Source organism: Dermacentor variabilis, chromosome 1 (assembly GCF_050947875.1).
Source record: "Dermacentor variabilis isolate Ectoservices chromosome 1, ASM5094787v1, whole genome shotgun sequence".
Classification (NCBI taxonomy): domain Eukaryota; kingdom Metazoa; phylum Arthropoda; class Arachnida; order Ixodida; family Ixodidae; genus Dermacentor; species Dermacentor variabilis.
In genome coordinates, this window is record NC_134568.1 from 160,118,076 (window position 1) to 160,141,516 (window position 23,441).

Genomic DNA, 23,441 nt, shown 5'->3' on the forward strand with positions numbered 1-23,441 from the left:
CTTGCTACCCATGGCGGCTTGTTGTTGGTCTGTGGAGTGGCTGACAACAAAACTTTGTCACAGCTGTACTGCCTAGGCCACTAGGCTCAACTACTGCCGCCTCATTGGCAAGTAAAGTTATGGTTTGGTCTTTGGAAGCAAGGCTACGTAGCAGCAACTTTGCTCATAGGTACCATGTTTGCAGGTTTACGTGTGAGGACCTTGATCGGAAAATTGAGAAGCACACTGTGTGGTGTCCAAAATTTCATTTCACATTATAAGTTGGTCCTGGGGGTATGTGGAGGTGTTGCAGAGGACTGTCCATGTAAATGTGCAGGCAAGAAAAATTGGGTACCTGAAAAATTAGATGGTGACTGAATTTGAAATTTTGGTTACCAGAATACATATTTTAAACCTTTCGTGAACAAAAATTTCTTTTGCTATGACCGTTATAGCAGGAGAATAACCCATTGAAACAAAGCATGAGCAACTATCCTTTAGATTTGTTTTGTCATATCAGACAATTAATTATATCTGTGCTTATTATATTGTGGTTTGACTGTATTGATCAGGTGATATACAAGTTAGCTGTGAAAAGCTTTCAACACTTTAAGCACGAATTAAAAAAAAAGAAAAAAAAAGAAAACAAGAAATGAGAGAATCACATACTATTACGATCAGTACAAGTTGCAACACATGAGCCATGGCCGAAATGTAAGCATACCCCAAGTACCCAAGTAATAGGGTAAGCCGATGCCAAGATGCCATTTATCTGAGAACAAACTTTGGAATGCCCATATATATATATATATATATATATATATATATATATATATATATATATATATATATATATATATTTTTTTTTTCTGCTGCTTCTTACTTTGTAGAAAAACTAAAATGTCACTTCTTTGCAGAGTACAACTTCAGATGAGCAAAGTGGCTTATTTTGTCACAGCAGGCCGCCACTCTAATTTAACATTTTAGTAACTGGACAAGCCTGAAAATCATTGGTTGCAGTTCCTCCGAAGAAAGAAGAGAACAATGGAGGCACTCAAGGAGGTATGTGCACCTTTAAAATGGTGCAACCTCCACTTTTCACTCAGCTAAACCATTTTATGGCACAACCAGCGTGCCATAGAGTACTATCTGGCCACTGCTTCAGTGTTGCAATTCATATCTATCACAACAACACATCAATAACAAATAGCTTAAGGCAAAGCAACAGCAACTAAGCATCAAAAGTTAACGATAAAATAAAGTGAAAGTGAGCTAAAAAGTATTAAGTCCTTAAAAGTTTGCAACTCAGAACTGAAGGGCCATGATTTGCACTGAGGATAATGGTTATATTTCAATCGCAATAAAGCATATGAAACCAACAAAAACATTTTGAATGTTTTCTGGCCCAGCACATCATTTTTTTGCCTGTTACTGCACAAAAGAAAGAAAACATGTGACATAAGTATAAATGTGCTTGGGGGCTACAATGTGATAATTTTTTGCACTTGCACACAGCAAAAAAAAATTACGCCTACCTGTTCCTTAACCGCCCTTGTCTGAAGTAGCTTTGCATAGTCAGGCATAGAATTCACACCTTCTCCTTAACACTGTAAACAGCTTTAGAGCGTTTGCTACTAAGCAGACTCCCCCTGACCCTCCCTCACTACCCAAATAACTCACGTGATGCCAGCCAACTCAGGGTGACAGAGCACGCATTGTTATTTGTCCTAGAGTAAGGTAAGAACAGATTGTAAAATTGTTTCATGTGAAAAGTTTATGATAATGTCATCTTCAGCTGTGCAAATTTTGTTTCCAAAAGCACTTATGAAACAGTGTTGCATTTAAACTAGCAACAGAAATGCAAGATATGAATATATGAACCAACAAAATGTAACAGACATGAGCAGAATAAGCATTACAATGATATAGCTAAAGAACTAAAGGTAAGGCATTGCCACTCATGCCACAAATGCATCAACTGGAAGACTTGCACTTGGAATGCAGCAACAGTACGGTGCAAGTCCACCTGTTGAGACATGTCAGGTGATGCGGCAGAGATTTTTGTCTTGCTTCCAACAAGAAAAGGTTTCTTGTTTTTCTTTTGCGTTTTTTTTTTCAGCTGAACGCCAATAAACACAGAGAATCTGATAAGAAGCTTGCTACTTAGCTACATAGACATTTTTCATAGCATTCATTCCCTACACGCTGACGCGAGGCATTACAATTCCACTATATGACAGATGTAATTTCTTGTCCCTTGAAGGAATGCTGCTATGTGAGATGATGAAAAGTTGCACCCCGACGGTCACCGGGTCACAACTGATGGAGTGCATGTTAAATGGGCAGCACGTTTCAGCTCCTTCCTTCAGTGTCCCTTAAGGGCAGCTTGGTAGAAACTTTAGACGCTGTGTAAATGCTGGCCCCCTGAGGGTCCTCTCCAGTTGTATTTTTTTAGTGTGTTCCCAGGCAACAAGCCTGTGAGACCACCACGATGCGTGACAAAATTCACCTGCAGCTGTTAGTGCAGGCACATCTGCTGCCAGGGCATCTGCAGGCCGTGAAAGGTTGCATGGACACGAATGGCAGCTAGAGCAGTGGTTGGGCTACATAGCCTGCCTCACCTGCATGAAGCCATAGTCGTTACACCCCATGCATTCACGAGCAGGAGTAATGTTCTGGCCCCACTTTAAGCCCACTCACTGCTCTGGCTTGTCTTTTTACACAATCCTGGCAACAGAAGCACAGCTGCTATTTTTCCTAGGTGTGGCTCAGCATCCCAGGATGGGCCATTGCTGCTGCACCAATGGAGCAGCTGCTGCGACGTGGTGGTCCTGTAGTTGTCATGCCACAAGGCCCATCCGGGTTACTTTGGCAGACAGGAATGTGTGCAGTGTGAACACAAATGGTTTAGGGCACTGCATCAAGTCCAGCTCCTGTAAAAGAACATTACAGAGCCTCAACGAAAGCTGGATCCAGGAACATTCTCCTGGGCACACTGCAGTAGCATCCCATACAATAGGACATTCGACCACGGTGCAGTTTTCAAACCAAGTGTTCCAGATCCAGCAAAGACTCCCTCTTCTAAAGCAAAACAAGTAATGCATTTCACACTAGCTAAGGCAATAGATGAACTAAACTGACATTTCTACTGAAAGGCATTTTTCTGTTTTTAAAAAGTCACTGTAGAGACAAGTAACAATGAAGTACCTTTTCTCCATCTTCTCCACCAAAGTCAAGCCAAGCGAGACGCATGCCATCATCACCAGAATTTCGTAATCTTTCGAATGAAAACTGCCAGAGGGTCAGTTGCCTGCGGTTTTCTTGCAAAAGAAAGCCATCTTCATAGTGTAATGTAAGAGTGCATTCCTGGCCTTGGAAAAGACAGGCTGGAATATAAAGAGAAATTTCACATTATATGAATTTATCATTTAAAACATCTTTTATATCATTAATGTCAAAATGATGGCATAAGAAGGAATCCATTTTTCAAAATGTCATTGCACACATCGAGCTGCGTTTTTATATTATACAGATTAAAAAAAAATATTGCTTGTGACAAGTAGCACTACGCTGCCATTTCAGCCAGACTATAGTCAAACCCAGTTATAATAAGCTGGTTCAAGCGCTAAATATAGTTCAATGTATCAAGTAATACAATAGACGCAAACCTGGGTATAAAAAACTTTTATGAACTTTTATGATGGATTCGTTATACATGGAAGCACAAACCTGCATGCAATACAGCTGAAAAACCCCATGGCAACCTAACTCACAGTAGTGCATATAATGCTGCCGTTTGGTACAATCTACAGCTCCCTGTGGGTTATGCATCATGTAACACCCCACCTGATTACATACTACATGGTTTCATCAGGCTGATGAAGCTTTGAATTTTCATGCCCTTCCAACATGCTTGATGACAATCGTCACATGGTCTGCTCGATGTTATCCCAATAGTTGGTAAGTTCTTTTTTTTTTGATAAGACGTATCTACCTGTGCAGACCAAAAGCTCAAAGCTTGATAAAAAATTTTGGGGCTTCACATGAAGGCAACAAGAAATAGTTGAAATGACTCCTTTGAATTTTCTTTTTACTGTGTTATCACGGTTACTGCTGCCGGCTTTGCAATGACACAGCATCTGCAATTGCGAGCAGCAATCATTGCCAAGCTGTCTGCTGTTGGCATAATGCTGTAATGCTTGCTTGAAGAGCGAGATTGTCAGCAGTAAACAGTGGCGACAACAAGTATCTATGCTGTACACAAGATAGTTTTGATGTAATAGTTCTGCGGAAACTCGCAAGGTGGAAAGAAGAAATTAATAGAGGGAAAATCAGACATCCACCCGTTTGTAGCAATTGCTACAAAGGAAACCCATAGGGGTTCCTCGAAAGAAAAGCCTCTCAGGTGAAGAAAAATTCATCCTGGTCCGGGACAGGAACTCGGGACCACCGCCTTTCCGGGACAACCGCTCTACCATCTGAGCTAACCAGGCGGCTAGCAGATGGCAGGGCGAAGTTGAATTTGTGAACAACTCGAAGCAATGGCAAGAGTTTGACTTGGTTTGAGTGTTTGAGTGTTAATTCGAATTCTGCGGGGATGCTACAAAAATTTGAATTATACAAAATTCGAACTAACAAAAGTCAGAAAAAAGTCGCTTGGTTAAGGCGCGTATATAGTCCGACGAGACGTGAGCAAGCACGCACAGACGCTACGTCACATTGGCATGAACAAGAACGTCTATACCTCGAAACACTGGCACAGCTAGCGTTACCAGACGCAGCTAATGTGGTCCGACGTGCCTGACGTTGAGATGGCTCTTGCTCCATCCGCGCGTTCATCGCACTGAGTGGCGCGAAGAAAAAAAAATTTTGCAGTTTCACCTGAAAAGCGAAGCATCGATTGTGATAGCAAATTAGTAGATAGCTATACGAAGTAAGAATAGTAGTTTTATTGGCTTTATTAACTTGTAAACATTCACTTACTAACTAATTTAACAAGTACTGTGTCAGGTGCACAGGTAAACTTGAACACATCTCGCTCGATGACCTCAGAAACTCGCTGAAAAACGTTGGAGTGAGGAATTGCGGCAGTAGCAGTGAACAAATTGACCTTTGTACAGACCTTGCTTAACGCAAGCATAACTACGAAACTACGAAACGCGAGCATACGAAGCTATCGACACTATGTGCACTCTGCAAACATAGCAGATCGCTTTGAAGATGAGGCCCACGCAGGTGCGCACTTTGGCCACGTCGCAGATCTCTTTCAAGATACAGCAACTGCATGGCTGCGCCGTAAGTAGCAGCCACCAGAGAAAAACGTCCCCCCTCCCTCCGCCTCACCCCCGTGCCTTGCGCGCATGACAGGAGAGGGCGCGCATTCGCCCCGCCTATCTCGCTTCAGCACGCGAGATTGAGCCGTGTTCATTGGCTCACCCTCGCATGCTTTCTCTTGCCCATACAGCATGTGGCGCATGGCAACGATTTTATTTCCCTTGAGCTTTGTACGGAACATCCCGGGAGAGGAGCGACCTGCAACAGAGGCGTTGGCCATGCATGGCCAGGCGCAAACGCAACTCTCTCCAGTCAAGCCTAAACAAAGGGCCACAGATGAAAAATGCAACGCTGCGTGGGCCGTGCGGCGACGCCAGCATTGCCAACGTGCTCCTGTGCACTAGCACTCTTCCCATCCACGATGGCACGGAGTTTGAATTATAGGTGGTGGTGCAGATTTCAGTGTGAATTAACGGGATGTGTTACATATTGCTTTCAATACATTGCTGGACGGACCGCGGCGGCTACTTCGAATTATCTGAAATTTCGAATTAAAGAGTTGTGAATTAACGAGCTTTTACTGTATATTGTAAGGAACCGCTTCATTCCAGCTGAGCTCATGCTGCTACCATGAGGATCAAGCTGTGCAGCTGTTGATGATATGTACAGATGAAGAAGATGTACAATGGATGATGATATGTGGAGATGATGAAGTTGAAAGTCGGGCAAGTGTTGCACTCACACTCGCTGTGGAAGCAGTCGCCTGGCTGCGTGGAAGTATTATGAAATGCGTGGAGTATATGGTTTTAAACGAGAGACATGCACTATCTCTGTCCCACGGCAATGGTGATCAGATGGCCTTCTAAGGAGCGGGACGTGGTAATTGACAGGTGATGTCTGTTCAATGACCATGTAAGAAGCGTGTGAGAAATTTTTCGCATAAGCGGGGAATGCGCACAGGAGTCCAAAGAAGAACTTCGTCACCAGGAGAAAAAGTTACAGCACGGTGAGCCGAGTTGTAACGAGATTTGCGAGCGTCCTGGGAGATGCCGGTGTTAAGGTGGGCAAGGTGACGGCAGTCCGCGAGGCAAGACAGAAACTGTTCTGAGAAAGGAGCTGCTGGGGGTACATGAGTCGAAAGGAAGGATACATCAAGAACGAAACTTGGTGAACGGCCATAGACATGGAAAAATGGTGAAAAGCCGGTGGTACATTGCGTAGCCGTGTTATAAGCGAATGTCACGAATGGCAGGAGTGCATCCCAGTTCGTGTGGTCGGGGCGGATGTACGTCGCAATCATGTCGGAGAGGGTACGATGAAAACGCTCCGTCAAGCCGTTGGTCTGCGGATGGTAACTGGAAGTCATCTTGTGAATTGTGTTTGAGGCGCGCAGAGCTTCGGTAAGGATAGAAGAGAGGAAGACTTTGCCACGGTCGCTGAGGAGAATGTGCGGAGTGCCATGGTGTAAGAAAATGTTGCATAGAAAGAAATCGGCGACTTCAGCAGCAGTCCCTGATGTTAGAGAGGCTGTCTCCGTGTAGTGTGTTAGATGGTTTACCGCCGTAACAATCCAATGATTGCCATGTGAGATTGTGGGAAGTCTATTCCAACTGCTTCGAAAGGCGAAGTGGGGCAAGGCAGAGGTTACAAAGAGCCAGAAGGAGCTGTTGGCGGTCGTTTGCAGCTTTGACAATGAACGCAGGAAGCAACGTACTTCGCGACGGCTGAAGACAGGCCAGGCCAGGAGCAGCGACTGCGTATTCTGTCATAAATCTTGTGGTAGTCTAGAAGATAGGCCATCGGATGATCGTGAAAGGCTTCGAGCACCTCACGTTACAGAGAATGTGGTATGACTGGGACCCATTTGTTGCCATCGACGTGATAAATGTAGCGATGTAAAGTCCCATTGTGCCGCTGGAATTGATTAAGTTGTTGACGAAGTTGGGCATTCAGAGGTGACGAAGAGCCTTCCATGCGTTGGAGAATAGTTCAGCAGTATGGATCGACACGTTGATAAGATACAAGGACAGATGGGCTGTTGGGTCTTAGCCAATCGAGGGTTGCGATGGGTAAAGCCGGTGAACAGGACTCGGGACGTACGCTAGTATGGAGAGGCGATGGTGAATCGTCCTGGTTTGGCAGAGGGTAGCACGATAGAGCATTGGCGTCTTGATGCTTCTTTCCAGCCCTGTAAGTGACATCGATATCATACTCCTGTAAGCGAAGCACCCAGCGACCAAGGCAACCCGATAAATTCTTTAGCGATGGTCAGTAACGACTGTAAAATGGCGGCCGTGAAGATATGGGCGAAATTTTTGCACTGCCCAAACAACAGCAACGCACTCCTGCTTGGTTATGGTGTAATTCTTCTCTGCGGTGGTTAGTGTATGACTAGCGTAAGCAATTACTCATTCGTGGAAGATGTCACATTGCAGTAGTATGGCACAGAGACCATGACTGCTAGCGTCAGTGTGAAGGATGGTGGGCGCATTCAGATCGAAGTGGCACAGCACTGGGTCCAACGTCAGGGCATGTTTCAAAGTCAGGAAAGCACATTCACATTCGTCGGACCAAATGATGAGCACATCTCTGGTGAGGAGTTGATGGAGTGGGGAAGCAAGCGCAGCGAAGTTGTGTATGAAGCGCCGGAAGTAAGAAGCAAGTCCGAGAAAACTGCACAGGTCTTTTTGACACAGCGGACGGTGAAATTTCGGAGACGGCAGCAAGCTTCTCAGGGTCCGGTCGAATACCTTCTTTGCTGACCAAGTGCCCCAGAAATTTGATGGTCTTTCTGGTGAAACTGCATTTTTTTGTATTGATCTGCAGACCAGCGTTTTCAAGAGAGGCAAGGACTTCATCAATACATTGCAACATCGCATGTGAGAACGTGGTTGAAAAGACTACAATGTCGTCGAGATAGCACAGACAGGTTTTCCATTTCAATTCACGCAAGACATTATCGATCACGCGTTCGAAGGCGGCAGGCATACTGCAGAGTTCAAAAGGCATCACATTGAACTCATAGAGTCCATCAGGGGTGGCAAATGCCGTTTTTTCTTTGTCGGATTTGGACATCGGTATTTGCCAGTAGCCTGATCTAAGGTCAAGGCTAGAAAAATATTCGGCGCCGTGGAGTGAATCTAGGACATCATCGATCCGTGGAAGGGGGTAAACATCCTTATGCATGATTTTGTTCAGCGCATGGTAATCAACACAAAAACCCACTGAGCCATCTTTCTTCTGCACTAGAACAACTGGGGAAGACCAGGGACTCGAGGAAGGACGTATGAGATTGTATTTAAGCATGTCCGATACATTTTCCTCAATGATTTTGTGCTCTGTAAGAGACACGCGTTACGGGTGCCGCTGAACAATACGGGAGCCATCAGTCTGTATGTGGTGAGTAGCGGCGGTAGTCATACCGAGGACGGGCAAATCAACATCTAGCAAGGAATGGTGTTTGTTCAATAGGGTGAGGAGATCTTGACTCTGGGCAGGCATTAGGTCAGGGCTCATGGCTGCCCACAATGGTGTGGAAGAGGCATTACTTGGTGGCGATTTTGATTCAGGTGGAACTGTCGAAAGGGCGACAATTGCAACAGGATGAGTGTCAACAGCACAAGTGACAGTTGTTCCACGAGGAAACAGTTGGGGTTCGGGAGTTTGGTTTAAGGTGGTAAGCAATGCAGACCCCTCAGAGAAGCGAATAAGGCCAGGGGTAATCAGAATCCCATGAGATAGGGTATGGCAGTGGGGTAGAATGAGTACGTCGCCATCCACAATGTTGCAGGAGTCGACACTGATAATCTCTTCTCTAGATGGCCAAAGAACGTAATCGGAGGAGGTGACGAGATGAATGCGTTCTTCGTGGTTAGGTAGAGAATTGCCGGTGGCATCCAGTTGTATGAGGCACTGACGACAAGATATAGAAGTGGACGCAAAAGGTAAGAAGTCCCACCCCAAGATTAGTTCGTGGGTACACTCATGAAATAGCGTAAAAACAATGGTGAAGAATTCCATCTATGGACACATGAACAGCACACTGCGCGAATGGACGAATAATGGCGTTGGTCGCTGCACTAAGGGCCAGAGTAAGACGTGGTCACTTTTCAGAGGCGGGAACAAAAGTCAGCGTGAATAATTGAAATGGAAGCGCCTGTATCAACGAGAGCTTCGACGTATACACCTTCTACAAACACTGACAAGTTGGACAGTCGCTCCGGAGGAATTGTAGGCTCTCCAGTGGATGCCATTTTCCCCTTCTAAAACTGCATTGGGGAGTTTTCCGAGAGGGTGTTTGTGACATGAGATGCTGTGTCGGAGAGGCGACATCGAACGACGACGTGGAGAAAGTGACCTGCGGCGAAATTCATGAGAATTCACAGGCATATCAGTTGGGTAGGAAGGAGATGGTGACCGGTGATAAGAGGAGCGGTAGGCCATGCACCGATAGCCCATTGCTGGATGGAAGCTTGAATGTTTCTCGGGAGCGTAGCCACATTGCTCCTCCTGTTGATGCCTTCAACAAAATTGGGAGATGTGCCCTCGAGTGTGTGCATATATATGTGTCTGTGAATATGCATATATTAACCTTGCCACAGGTATGTACAACGAATATCTTGCCATGTTGCTGCCTGTAGTCCACGGGGAGGTGGGACTAGTCAAGCTGCCGTTATGCAGCTTTTATCCTGCCATCCCTACTGCTTTGTATACATCAGTGTACTTATGTGGTAAATAAGCTTCTTCTTCTTCGATAGCCACAGTAGTAGCAAATGGGCCTGGCAGGACGCAGAGCAGAGTAGTAACGCTCTACACGCACTGGCGGTGACAACGAAGCCACTGGAGGGCAGTAGGCTGAGGGGAAGTAATGGCAGGAGAAAGCGCTGCAACGTCTGCATACGTTGGTACCGGATGAGTGCAGGGGCCATCGGAGCACAGGACGCGAGGCGGACGTGATCTCTTGCCGAATGATGTCATGCAAGCCAGTCAGTGGAGAAGGAACGGTACTTTGCGGAGTGCAGGAAGAGCACCGCCCATGAAGCTCTTCACGGAAGAGGTCGCGGATCAGCGTGCGCAAGTCCATGGTCGAAGGGAGACGAATGTCGGAAGTATTGGTGCACAGCCGAAGAGACTGGAGCTCCTCAAGTCACTGGCAAGTATTTATCACATTGTGGATGGTAGCAGGATTTTGCGTAGCAAGGGTATTGAAGGCGACTGTGTTTACGCCTTTTATTATGTGGCGTATTCAGTCGCTCTGGGACATGGTGGCATTCACACGCTTGCACAATGCAAGTACATCCTCAATGTATGAGGTCTACGATTCCCCAGCGAATTGCACTCACTGAGCTTCTTCTTCGCGGCCTCAGCGTGAACAGCTGGGGCACCGAAAATCTGCCGAAGCTGTTGTGTGAACGTTGCCCAGTCAGGAAGATCTGGCTCACGGTTCCAAAACCAGGTTTTTGCGACGTCGGACAGGTAGAATGGGACATTCCGTAATTTCTGTGAACTGTTCCACTTGCTGAAGTCGCTTAAGAGGTCATAGTTTTGGAGCCAGTCCTCTACGTCATCCCCATGTAGACCAGCGAAGAGTTAAGGGTCGCGCTGGCGGCTGTTGAAGGTCAGGAGGGAAAGCGAAGGCTGCAGTGGAGCAGCGGCATCGAATGTGCCAGGATTCGCTGAAGCGAGCATGGCCGGTGGTGTTATGCGGCGACCCAAGCGGAGCTCCAGTGAGAATGTGCGAGAAGTCTTGAGGAACGAAAAGCACCGTCCACCACTAGTAAGGAACCGCTTTATTCCAGCTGAGCTCGTGCTGCTACCCTGAGGATCAAGCTGTGCAGATGTTGATATGTACAGATGAAGAAGATGTACAATGGATGATGATATGTGGAGATGATGAAGTTGAAAGTCAGGCAAGTGTTGCGCTCACAATATGCTATATGCGTACCAAGCCCAAGGGCTGGCTCAGGATCCCTTTAATGCTTCTGCGATGCTTCCTTTGAGGCAGTATCGAGCATAAGGGAATTAGCCATGGACAATAGTCAAGTTCCCGGTTGGCTGCCACAAAGCTCTTGCTGTGCTGCATGGCACTGGTGAAATGATGTGTTGTCCAGCTGTGCCCATGCCGCAGTTGATTTTAAGGAATTACAAATACAGTAGAACCTCATTCATACGTTTTGGAAAAAAAAGCGAGAAAAACGTACTAACCGGGAAAACGTACAATCCAAATAACTAAAAAAATTTGACGGACTCCCAATTATTGTTGACATCTACGAAATGCAAAACATTGCACGGATCGTTGTGGCACGAGATGCCGACGCGTTTTGTTGTTTTGTATAACGTGGTGTTTTAAGAGGGCGACGGAAAACCGAAACGAAATCGAGCTGGTGGGCAACACCAGATGCAACCGAAGTGAAAAGTGATGGCCACATCGTGCATCCTGAAGCAGGGAGTGGCAGCGCATTTGGATTATTGCTTTCTAAAAGCGTGCAGTACGCTACCAATGGCACTACGCGCCACGTGCTGTAAAACAGATAGGTGAAGATGCTTATCGCAATAGGTTTGGCGGTGATAGCTGTGAATGCGGTGGCCGGGGCGGAGATTCGCGGGTACCGGAATAAGAAACTGTGTGCGTCGTCATTTTCACATGTGACGGGTGGCTATACATACACTACAATGCGTTGGCGGGCTAGTTGGTGCGAATCCATAATTACTTTGTTTAGCACAAAACAACGGACACAAGAGAGAGGAAAGGATAAGACGCTACTCTCAACTGACATCATTTTATTGCGTCACTCCTTTATAGAGAGCAGAATCCAGAAGAACATGCAGAGTGAGCACCGTGTGCAGGAACCACCAACATCCGATCACCAGAGCGCACTCATGTGACAGAATCCAAAAAACCATATTCAGCGAGGTACAAGTTTAAAGAAGGCACACTAATGCACTGTGAACCCAATGACTGTATGAAAAAAGCTTCCGATAATTCTCGTGCGGTGGTATCACAGCTCTTTTTCAAAATCGTAGTATCACGAAACATAGCTTTGCACTTGCATATTTTACAATGTTGAGCTAAATGGGAACCTGTGCCTGTCCGTGTGGATCGCTCATGTTCTCTAAGGCACTTGTTAACTCGTAAGCAGTCGTGTGAAAACGTGTCGATCCGAGTAGTTTGAGTAGCTTGTTGAAGAGTGCTGAGTCAAACTGCCAACCGCGATCGGTGATTATTGTGGATGGGCAGCCGAACCTTGCGATCCATGTAGACACGAAAGCTGCTGCAACAGTGGGCGCTGAGATGTCAGATATAGGTGCAGCTTCTGGCCACTGTGTATAGCGGTCGATGCATGTCAGTATGTAGCAGTAACCTTTCGAAGGTGGGAGAGGGCCGACGAGGTCCAGGTGTATGGTGTCAAAACGAGCATCCGGTGGAAGAAAAGACTTGGCAGGCGGAATTGGGTGACGCCGGATCTTAGAGCATTGACACTACAAACAGCAGCGGACCCAATCGCGAAAGGATTGGCCCATGTTCCGTAAACCGAAAGGCATGCGGAGAAATTCAAAAAGACCGAAGGGTGTGGTGATGGCGGTCTTGCGAATGTCTTCTTCAGCAACCGGTAGTTGATGATAGGCGCGAACGAGATTGATCTTCGAAAAGATTGTCGCACCATGCCATGCTACCGTGAAGTCCTGAATGTTCGGTAGAGGGTAGAGATCAGGAACTGTAATGTTGTTTAGTGCCCGGTAATCGCCGCATGGGTGCCAGTCTCCCGTCTTCTTCGGCACCATGTGAAGTGGTGATGCCCAGTTACTGGAGGAAGGGCGGATGATGCCAAGTTGCAGCATGTGTTTGAACTCCACGCGAGCGATTTTGAGTTTCTCTGGGGACAATTGCCGGGGTTGGAAATAGGCTGGTGGGCCAGAGGTGACGATGTGATGGCACACGTCATGTTGCACCGGATGCGTCCAGTCCGGCAGGCATGTCAAAGTGGGAAACTCGCGTAGGAGCGCGGCAAAAGGTTCGTCCAACATGGCAGAAATGGTGCGATTGGCGATGTGCCAGATAATGGGACGCTGGGAACGGATAGCTCGGTCACGAAGTCGATGAGACGGCGTCGTTGGATGTCAACAAGGAGTCCGTAGTTGTGCAAGAAGTCTGCTCCAATGACTGCACGATGGACGTCGGCAACCAGGAAAATCCAGCGGAACGCTCATCGAAGGCCAAAGTTTAGCATGGCGGAGCGTGATGAGAAAACTGGAATCCTGGTGCCGTTGACGGCTTGCAAAAACGACACAGGTGTCACTTTTTGGTCGGGGAGCTGGGAGGAGAGAATGCCGACGTCAGCTCCTGTGTCGACTAAGAATTGTCCCATAATTCTGTCCGTTACGTAGAAAAGACAACTTGTGTGTTGGGCCGGACCACTCGTCGCCGTTAGAGGTCGGCTGGCCTGTTTCCTGACGAGCGTAGTTTCCAAAACGGCGGTGGTAGTAGCAAACGCCAGACGTAGTTGATGTTTCATTGCGGGTGCCCGTGCATCTTGATTTGCTGAAACTACGGCTGCATGGGCGATGAGATGACGTGCGGCGATGTTCAGCTCCACAGATGATGCGTTCTAGGCGCTCACACAAGGAGTCGAGCGGAGATTGCGCTGCTGGAGAGCAGGGAAGGGTTTCCAGGGAGGTTGTATTGTCACCCGGAGACGATGCCGTGGTTGCGATGGTTGGGGCGGCTACTTCCATGACTTTGTCGGCCAAAGAAACAAGTCCGGTAAGGTCCATGGCAGAGGCTGTTGCCAGGACCATCTGCATGTTAGCCGGGAGTCATTGCAAAACAATTCGCGCAACAGCTTGTCGTCGATGGATCTCGCGTTGTTTCGAGCAGCTGCCTCATTCGACGAAAAAGTTGACTAGGGCGTCGGTCGCCGAGTTCTTCATGCGGACAGAAGCTGCGGTATGCTGTAGCAGGACTGCCTTGAGATCGTCATAGGTGGTGGTAGACAATGGGGAGTTCAACAAATCTGCTACCTCGTCAATGGCGGCGGGCGAGAGTGCTGCGACGGCATAATGAAACTTTGAGACTTGAGAGCTGATACCAGCGACTTGAAATTGCGATTTGGCCTGAAGAAACCATGCCTAAGGATGCTGGTCCAAGTACTGTGGGAGGCGGACAGCGATGGCCGAACAGGAGGGCTCACCACATTTTTCTGAAGAGTTCTGGCCTTGAGCTCTTGTATCGTTGGTCTGGTCCATGGTCGTCTCTACCACAGGAGCGTATGGCAGTATCACGTCCGGGTCACCAAACTGTGGCGACGAGCGACCACATAGACCTGTAGAGCCTCGGGCTCTCGCGGGAGAGGAAGAACCGACACTCGATGTCTTAGCTTAGCATTCTTTTTAATCTCTTCGGAACGCTAGCCCGTGCCGGAGCATGCCAGCCGCTCATGCCTCATGCAGACGCGAGCGTCTACGTAATTCTCATGCGACGCCGATGCTGCTGCAGCTACACTCTCCTTTGTTTCACTAGTTTACTTTTTATTTTTTTTGCTGAATACAACGTTAGTCAAATAGTGCTTTGATGTTTCCATTTTTATTACTTACAGCGCGCACTAAAAACATGGACAAAGAAGAGAGACGAAACACAAGCACTGTTTTGTGTTTGTACGTGTTTTTAGTGTGTGCTGTAATAATAATGTAGATGTACCGACTCGCCTAGCTAGCTACCGTACTACAGTTGATGTTTCCATACGTGAATCCTACTTTTGTTTTTGTTCATGAGAATTAAGTCTCATAATGTGCCCTTTGTGTTTTATTTTACTGGAGAGAGTGCAGCTAACACTGCGCTGTTGCTCACCTATGAATAACTTGTCTCGTTTTTTATGAGAGAAGTGTTCCTTTTCAAGCGTTGCTTTTACTGTCTCATTCTATTTATCCTTTAGTATGTTTATGCTTAGCTGTTATGCCTATGTGATATACTTTTATTGGTTCAGGTGTTAAGTGCTCATTGTGCCTTTCAGAAACCAAGAGATGGCATTCAGTTGTATTTTTAGTGTAAACTTTATTGTCATGAGGCAGAGGCAGTTCTTCATTATGTGCAGCAATTTAGTTTGCCTGTAATGTCTGCAGTCTGCCATTATATTTCACTGCATATATTGTGTACATCATTACGTATTTGTAAAACGGTTGATATGTAGAAGACGTTTCACAATAAAGATGCTGGTGGTGACAACTTGAGTTTCTCTTGGCTTAGTAATTGTGGCACTTCTTCGATTTGTTGTCTTAAACAGTCCAGGACTGTCTGAGAAGCTGTGTACGCCAATGCTCACTGGCTGTAATAGAGTCTAAAGCAGTCTGTGGCAGTCTGGGACAATAAATTGAAGAGGCCCAGTGCATGCATGCATGACGAATATAAGAAACAGCCAGAAATAGTACAAGGCACATCCAGTGGATGTAAATGTGGATATATATTAGATGTTGCAAACACAGCCATACATAGTACAATGGACGTCCTCTGGACGTAAGTGTGGTTAATATGGATATCTATTAGATGTAGTAAATATCTACTGGATGTTGTGGATGATGATTTGGGACTTTTATGGCGCGGCAGCCATGCAGGCTATAATGCACCAAATGGATGTTGTGGATATCTATTACATGTAATATATATCTATCGGATGTTGTGGATATCTAATAGATGTAATACACATATCTACAGGTTGTTGTGGACACATGTTAGATGTTACATATATTCGGACCTGACATCCCCACAACATACCACTTAAATGTTCTGGATGCATTTGTGATAATCCATAGTACATCCATAAAACATTTGCTGGATAAATCTGGATATCTAATGGATGTACTGAATGTTCAAGGTGTACCATAATATGCACATCTAATGAATGTATCTGGGTAACTGAGCCAGGACAACCGTCGGAGTTGTAGGCATTGATTTGGGCTGCGCCATTTCGGGTCCTGTTTTGTCCGTCATGTTGTCCAATCCGAGGTGACAACCACTGCGGAGCTCCGTTCTGTCTCGTGGGTACCCCGCACCTCCACCAATTTGTTTCGTTGTGGAAGTTGCATATAAAGATGTATTTACAATATTTACAAGAGAGGCAATGATACATAAACAAGACAGCTGTCCAGACCGATTCCACCTCTACATGTCAACTCGTCTTCTGCTGACTGGCGCCACTGTTGATTGCGCCGTAACAATATGTTACTGTGTCAGAACCTGAAACTGAGCTGCCACAAGAGCCTAGGACAAGCTTGAGTTCATGGATACAATAATGGTTGTTTGTATCCCTCTGATGAAGACTTGTTTGGATGCAGAAGTATATTTTCAGCTATTCTTTTACGGCATAAAAACTTTTTGGAATAATTTTCTGAGCTTGATACACATTCAAAGTGCTAATCAAAAGTGTCTGCTTGATATTCTATTGTATCACCAGAGCCAGTAAGAAGAGGAAAAAAATTTGGGCATTCTCCTTTCAGTTTACATACCCTATCATATACTTTGCTCACATCTGAGTATGAGTTTATTGAGGTTACATAATGTGTCCAGTTTTCTCTTTCAAATATTCAGTGGATATGCCAGCCATTTGCTTTGCACTGTTTAAAATTTATTAAGATTTTCTGCCGTTGGGTAGTGAGAAAAAATGCTCCAGATTTTGTTCCAACATTACTTTTGCCAGTTCACAGTCTTTGTTACACCACGGTTTTGGATTAACTTTATTTGCGCAGGACCCGGGTATGAAGCTTTGAGCAGAGCAGAGGATGTGCTCAGTGATATAGCTGGTCATTTCCTCTACAGCTAGGTGGTCCACATCTTCCAGGTGCAGTGTACATAGTTTTTTCGATTTCGACCAGTTTCAACTATGAAGCCTCCATTTTTCAGGGTAAGCAGGCCCATCATGCCATTTTGTTGCTTTGCAAGCACTGGGAAAGGATCGCTCCTATAAAGATTATTAATAACCCTCCATTCTAGGTATGAAAGAAGTGATCCTGACCCCATGCCTAAATTTATACATGAATAAGTGTTGTGTGTGGTTCTGCCTTGTTAAACACACAGGCTCCAGATGACAGAAGGAACTTTTATACTGCACCACCTTTCACATGACACATTGAGTCACCCCAGAATGTGCTGTGAGCATTAAAATCTCTGGTTATTATATAGGGTTCAGGGAGCTGGTAAATAAGTTTTTCAAACTCTGCTGTGTCAAACTGTTCATCAGGCAAGATACATATATGAAGTAAATAGTCACAAGTTGATTGAACAATATAGCCCGAACAGCCACTGCCTCAAATGAACTCTGAAGAAATGCATGCTGGCATGCAACTGACTTTTTGGCTATAATTCCCACAGCCCCTGACAAAGAATTACCATTATTTCAATCTTTACGAAAAACAATGTACTGCCTTAAAAAGTTCTTGCTTGTTGACTTTAAATATGTTTCTTGAACACAGAACAGCCTTGGCTGATATTCCTTCAGTAGATCTTTGACATCATCTAGATTGTGAAATACACCCCTAGCATTCCACTTTTTCGTGTAGCCATATTGAGGAAACAAGCTATGTTGTATGTGTTCAAGAGTACATGCTAAGATGTATACAAGGATGGTAACCATTTAGGTTACCTGTCCCTTTTTTGGCACAGTTACAAAAAGTTTGTCCTCAGTGTGCCTCGGAGGAGCGCAGATCTTTTGGCACAGATGATACCGGGGTTTTGAGGTCAACCTCCGTCGCCTCCTCTCAGGCACTGGATGACCAAGAGCCAGGCGCCAAGACGCGCATCTCAGGTCATGGAGTTTGGTTCAGCTTCAGACCCTGTGACACAGCAGTCTGCAGGCCTACCTCTGATGCTGATGGAGCAGCACTGGCTGCTGCCACCAAGGGGGCAGATGGAGTTGCTACAGGACTACTGTGCATGGACCCTGTAGACCCCTGAAACCGGTGTTGCGCTGCCCCCTGCTGCGCCACACTGGCACAGCTTATTTGAGGCAAGTGCCCTCGCTTTTTTCTAATTTCATAGGATGAGAATTTTTCCTTTATGGCAACTGCAATTATTTCTTTTTCTCTCTTCCAGCAAGAGTAGCTCCCTGAGTAAGCTGGATGGTCTCCTTTGCAATTGATACATTGTGCAAGAGCATTGCACTTGTCAGAAGGATGGCCATTGGCACTACACTTTGCGCATGTTTCTTTGCCTCTACATGATTGTGATACATGGCCGAACCTATGGCACTTGAAGCGCTGCCTCGGGTTCAGTATGTAGGGTCTGACATTGATTTTCGCATATCCTTTGTCATTGTTATTCTTTGTACCTGAATTACATTTTGCTCTTGGAATCCTTCAAGGAACTCTTCATCACTAAGGCTCAGGAAGTCTGATAAGTCCCCTGCTTGTGTTGAGCGAGCGATGTGCAGAGATTGTCACATTAATGCCGCTGACAATGGTGAGTTCAGCGAACTTTTCAACTAGTCCTTTCTTTGTTAGTTCGAGGAGGAGGTCTCCACTTGCCATTTTTGAGGCTTTGTAGCCAGGTCCAATCGTGTTTGCCAGGCATTTAGCTACTACGAAAGGCCACAGTTTTTGCACAGTTGTGTTGCCTTCACTGTGAAGGAGATGGTACTTTGGGAAGATGTCCTTGTTTTGTTTCAAAAAGAACTGGAAAGTTGCTTTGGTGCATCCTCTTTTTAGGGGGCGATCTTCAAGGAGGGAAAATAGTTTGCCATATAAACCTTGGAAAATTCGGAGGCGATGGTATCCACCCACTACCTTACCTTACAAGGTTGGAACACAACCTTACAAGGTTGGAAGAACACCTGCAGATGCCAGCCATACATTGCCGCTATAACCTAATATATATAGATACCCAAGACTGGATATATTACATAATGTTAACCCTTGCTGCCCGGAAAATCGGAAGTTAAAAGAAGTTAATAGAAGACAGGAAAGATGGAGAAGTGGGAGAAAAAGGGGGAAAGATAAAAGAAGGTTTTAAGAAAAGGCGACTGCCGATTTCGCCCAGGTGGGTCAGCCCGGTGGCGCAGTCTACGTGAAGCAGAGGCCAAAGAGCTGTGTTGCCTCTGCCAAGAGGCCATGAAAGGTCCAAACTCCTGGCTTTGGCTCAACGCCCAGGATCCCCTTTTCCCTGGACACCGCACAGCAATACACAGCTACACACAGGAGGGTCCAACCCCCATGTGCTTGAGCCCGTGGTGTTGCAACACACTAAATGCCTGCTGACGCAGAAGCCCCTGCAGCCCTGCTCGACAAATATGCACGGTGTTTACTTTTCAGAAATAGCAGAAATGTAATGTAATGTACTGTACTTTGACTTTAAATTTAGCCAGTTTGTCTGCAACTGTTACCATGTTGAGCAGTAGTGTTTCCTTGCCTTCTTACATTGCCCTTTCTCTCTCCCACCCTCCCCAAATGTATGCGAGCTGCGAGCAAAGAATGGCAAGGCTGTTATTCACTTGGTTTGTGTCTGCGTTGGTTCTTCCCATTCTCTGCCTACACTCTCCTACCTCCTCTCGACCGTTCTACCTACCTCCCCTTTGGACTGTTGCACGTTAGTACAAAGGTAAGCACGGCAGCTTCTGCGATGCTTTTGTGGGTGGTCACAGATAATTACAGCAGTCGAGAAGGCATTGTGGCAATGTGATGAAAAGGCCCAAACAAGTTTTTGCGTCATCTTTTCTCTCTGCCGCACTCCTGCCAAGTATACTTGCGCTTGGGACCACCTCTCGGTGTGGTGTGCGAGACAGCAACATTAGCAGCAACAGTGGAAAAGTTGACGGAAAAGGTAAATAAAGCTTCGCTTAAAAAAACAAACATATCTACAATAGTCATACCTTCTTTTCTAAAGGTACTGCATGACAGTAATGAGTGGCACCTGTACTAAGGGAGTAGTGAGGAGAGGCACACAGGACCAAGGTTACTGAACCTGCATAGAACACCAGCTTCTAGTCTCCTTCTCACCTCTAAAAACAAGGCACTTCTGTGCTTGCTCCAATTATCTGTGAAAAACATTCACAGCTACATGATAAAGCTGCATCAAGTGCGCTGTTGTCATACAAGCAGCAGCTGCTCACCTAAGCGCACTTCCTTGGCGGCAGCCACAGCAAGATGGGCACCATGCACCAGGTGGCGAGCCCACACTGCCAGGTCTCGGTGGGTTTCAACACGCATGAGCCGTGACTGGACTCCCTGGCGCGTGCCAAGTCGCAGTGTCAGTGTGGTTGCGTCACCCCCAGCTGATGGTCCCACGGAGACCCTGCCAGAACTTGTTGTCACAAGCCTGCAGAGAGTCACCAGCATTTCAAGCTGCTACTCGTAACAGGCTCTATACAGTAAAACCTAGTTCATACGTAGTTGGCGGGGAACGTGGATCAGGTACACACTACGCGATGTACTAATCAACTGACAATGGGCAGATGAGTGGCTGTAGACTTACTGGCCAAAAAAAAAAACGTGTTAATTCTCACTCAAACACGCATGCAGACAAGCTTTATTTGCGAGCAGGCAGCATGAAAATCTGATTTTCACTTGTCACCCTAGCGGCCTAGCAACGACAGCATCCACAAACTCAGCGAGGCCATGAGCCAGTTTCTCCATCAGATCCCACTTCTCTGTGAACACTCTCATGACGGTCAACGCACAAAGCGCGTCCGGATACGGAACGGCCACCATCTATGTTGTCATCTATGATGATGACGGGGAAGTGCTAGAAGCTATGACAGCAGGAAACACATCATGACTACCATGTTTTGACCTCACTATCAGTGGCGATTGCAGTTCAAGAAAGGCCTGTGCACCAAAATTTGGCTATCTATGGTCTGCACGCACGACATTTCACCGATTACACGCTTGTATGTGCCAAAAAATGAAGTAAATACTGCACACTAACCGTACGGCATGCATTAACTGACACAGCAAGCGGTCAACCAATATATAAGGTTCATTGGCGACAGGGTGGGGATTCAATGCGACTATATTTAAACTAAAATTACTTATTAAGTGGGTATGTAAGGTTTTACTGTGCCAGATTCCATTTCTTCCTCCAAAAAGCTCAACTAACAGTCCACATTCTTCAAAGTTTGCTTAACAACGCATTACATGCTGTGCGTGTGTGTGTGCACGTGCACGTGCAGGTGCATGTGTGTGTTTATTTCAGCTTCGTTTAAATTAGCGCTCTAGGGCAGTGCTTGCTTCTGCACAAATAATTGTTTGTTTATAAACGCCTGTTTAGCCTACATGCCTACAAGCACGCATACAGGTCAGTTCGTTGTAAAAGTCACACACCGTACCGCTCACATTAGAGCAGTCTAAGCATGTTCAACAAAAGAAAACATTTATTTAACATGAACTTAAGAGAAACTTAGTGAAATAAATTGCTGATTTTTCTGTGCACACTTTGTCTGATGGAATGTGCGACTGCAGCCAACTTTATTGCGCCAAGGTTCACAGCATGCTCAGAAGTGAAACACAGGAGCTAGGCAAATAGAGCTGCAGATAATCGAATGTCGCTATTGCTTCCCCTGCTGTCAAGATTATTGGTTCTTACAGGATCTCCAGCATTGTTATCTTTGTTTACATTCACGTCTTTTCCACCGTAGATGGTTTTGAGACGACTTCGTTGTTCATTTACATCATCATGACGTCATCAACTACGATGTATTCATCAGGTGTCGCATCTATTTACATGTTACAACAAATAGCATACAAGTTGAGTGATTCCTAGAGCAGTGCAGCTAGACTACTAATATCAGCATGCTCCTCATGTGCATCGATAGCTCTGCTGTTAGCGCTAGGGCAGAGCACACCTTGGTGACATTTTCAGAGGGCATTGGCGGCAATGCTACATGGAATTTGTTGTAAAACAACAAATCAGTCGTCAAGGATGTGTAAATCCCTTCATTGTATGGGCAATTTCATTACAGGTGTCTTTGTTGTAGGGGTCTTCATTGTAGATGCGTTCACAATACATGTAAAAGATAGGAATTCGGTAGGGACATATTTCATCCTTTGTTATACAGGACATTTCACTGTAGAGGCGTTCGACGGTATGTGAGAAAACATTTCTAGAACACAAGAAACAAGTGGTATAATGTAAGCACAGGGGACTGCTAAGAAGATAGGGCTCAATATGTTCTTAGCAACAAAACACATAGTGAAGAGCTCACTGTTCTAACACTTTCCATGTGCACTGTAGAAACAAGCCTATGTTTGATAAGCTTCCATAACGCATTTACATTAAGCAAGATCCCTCAACCACAATGCACTGCAGCACTCCTCCATGTCACAAAACTCTGAATTGAAAGGCATATAGCACCTTACATGCATATGGCCCCACCAGTACGAAGGGTGGGGGCCATTAGTATTGATTACCTAGTGTGAAGCAAAGGCACACTGTGCACAGGCACAGCCCAGGCCTCCTTGGTCCAGGGAACCAGGTCATAAAACAGGAGGTCCCTGTCCGTGATTGCCACGAACACAGCACGCCACTGTGCTGTCACTGAATCTTCTCGTGTCTGCAGCAAGAAAATGTTTCAATTTAATCGCCTAGCCACCATAAGTGAACATGTTTCACAAGAAACCTTCAGAATTCGCATACAAAATTGCCCATGACAAGATTTACCAGAAGCACCATGACATTAAGTCTGAATACAGACTGCACTTGAACACTGGGCAGAGTTGCATTTGCGCCTACTAAGTGAAGCCAATGTCCTCTATAATAAATAATCAGCGATGTGAAAATTCACGAATGAACACATTTTTTTTTCAAGAACACAAGTAAGTATGATAAACTTTCAAAAATAAGTTGCTAATGAAGCCCTTCGTTAAAAATAGCACTGCCTTGACATTTCACTTCCTTGGAATCCAAATCATGGCAGGGTAAGTCTCAAGATGCGAGTTTACAAACTAATGATTAGACCTGGGAATATAGGAACAAAAATATTACTGGAATAGAGACAATTTTGTGGACACGTATTTCTATAGGTAGTTTCATGGTGTTATTAACAAAATCACATTTATGCTTTTTTACCACCAAAATTCACATGCTATTCTCTTGCTTTTGAAAGATATGGCCAGGGCCATGGCCAGTGTCTGTTTACCTTAAGTGTGCCTAACAGAATCCTCAGTCAGAGGATTCTGTTATTAATGTTAGGTAATGTGGATTCTGTTGTTAA

At 45.7% G+C, this 23,441-nt stretch overlaps 1 protein-coding gene across 2 annotated transcripts in view; it reads right to left on the reverse strand.

Moving 5' to 3' along the window:
- Nucleotides 1-813: 813 nt before the first annotated feature.
- Syn1 (Syntrophin-like 1) overlaps nt 814-23,441 on the reverse strand; it is a 151,241-nt gene continuing 128,613 nt past the window's right edge. The window contains exons 3-7 of one of the 2 annotated variants that reach the window (XR_012829566.1): nt 22,639-22,781; nt 20,343-20,548; nt 3,187-3,365; nt 2,680-2,912; nt 814-2,600 (exon numbers count right to left, since the gene is read on the reverse strand). Coding sequence is in view for 1 of the 2 variants with exons in the window: in XM_075698611.1 (XP_075554726.1) it covers nt 2,820-2,912; nt 3,187-3,365; nt 20,343-20,548; nt 22,639-22,781 (621 nt within the window). In the remaining variant the exon portion in view is untranslated. Of the gene's footprint in view, nt 2,913-3,186; nt 3,366-20,342; nt 20,549-22,638; nt 22,782-23,441 lie in introns of both variants that reach the window. The other variant, XM_075698611.1, reaches the window with a different exon arrangement.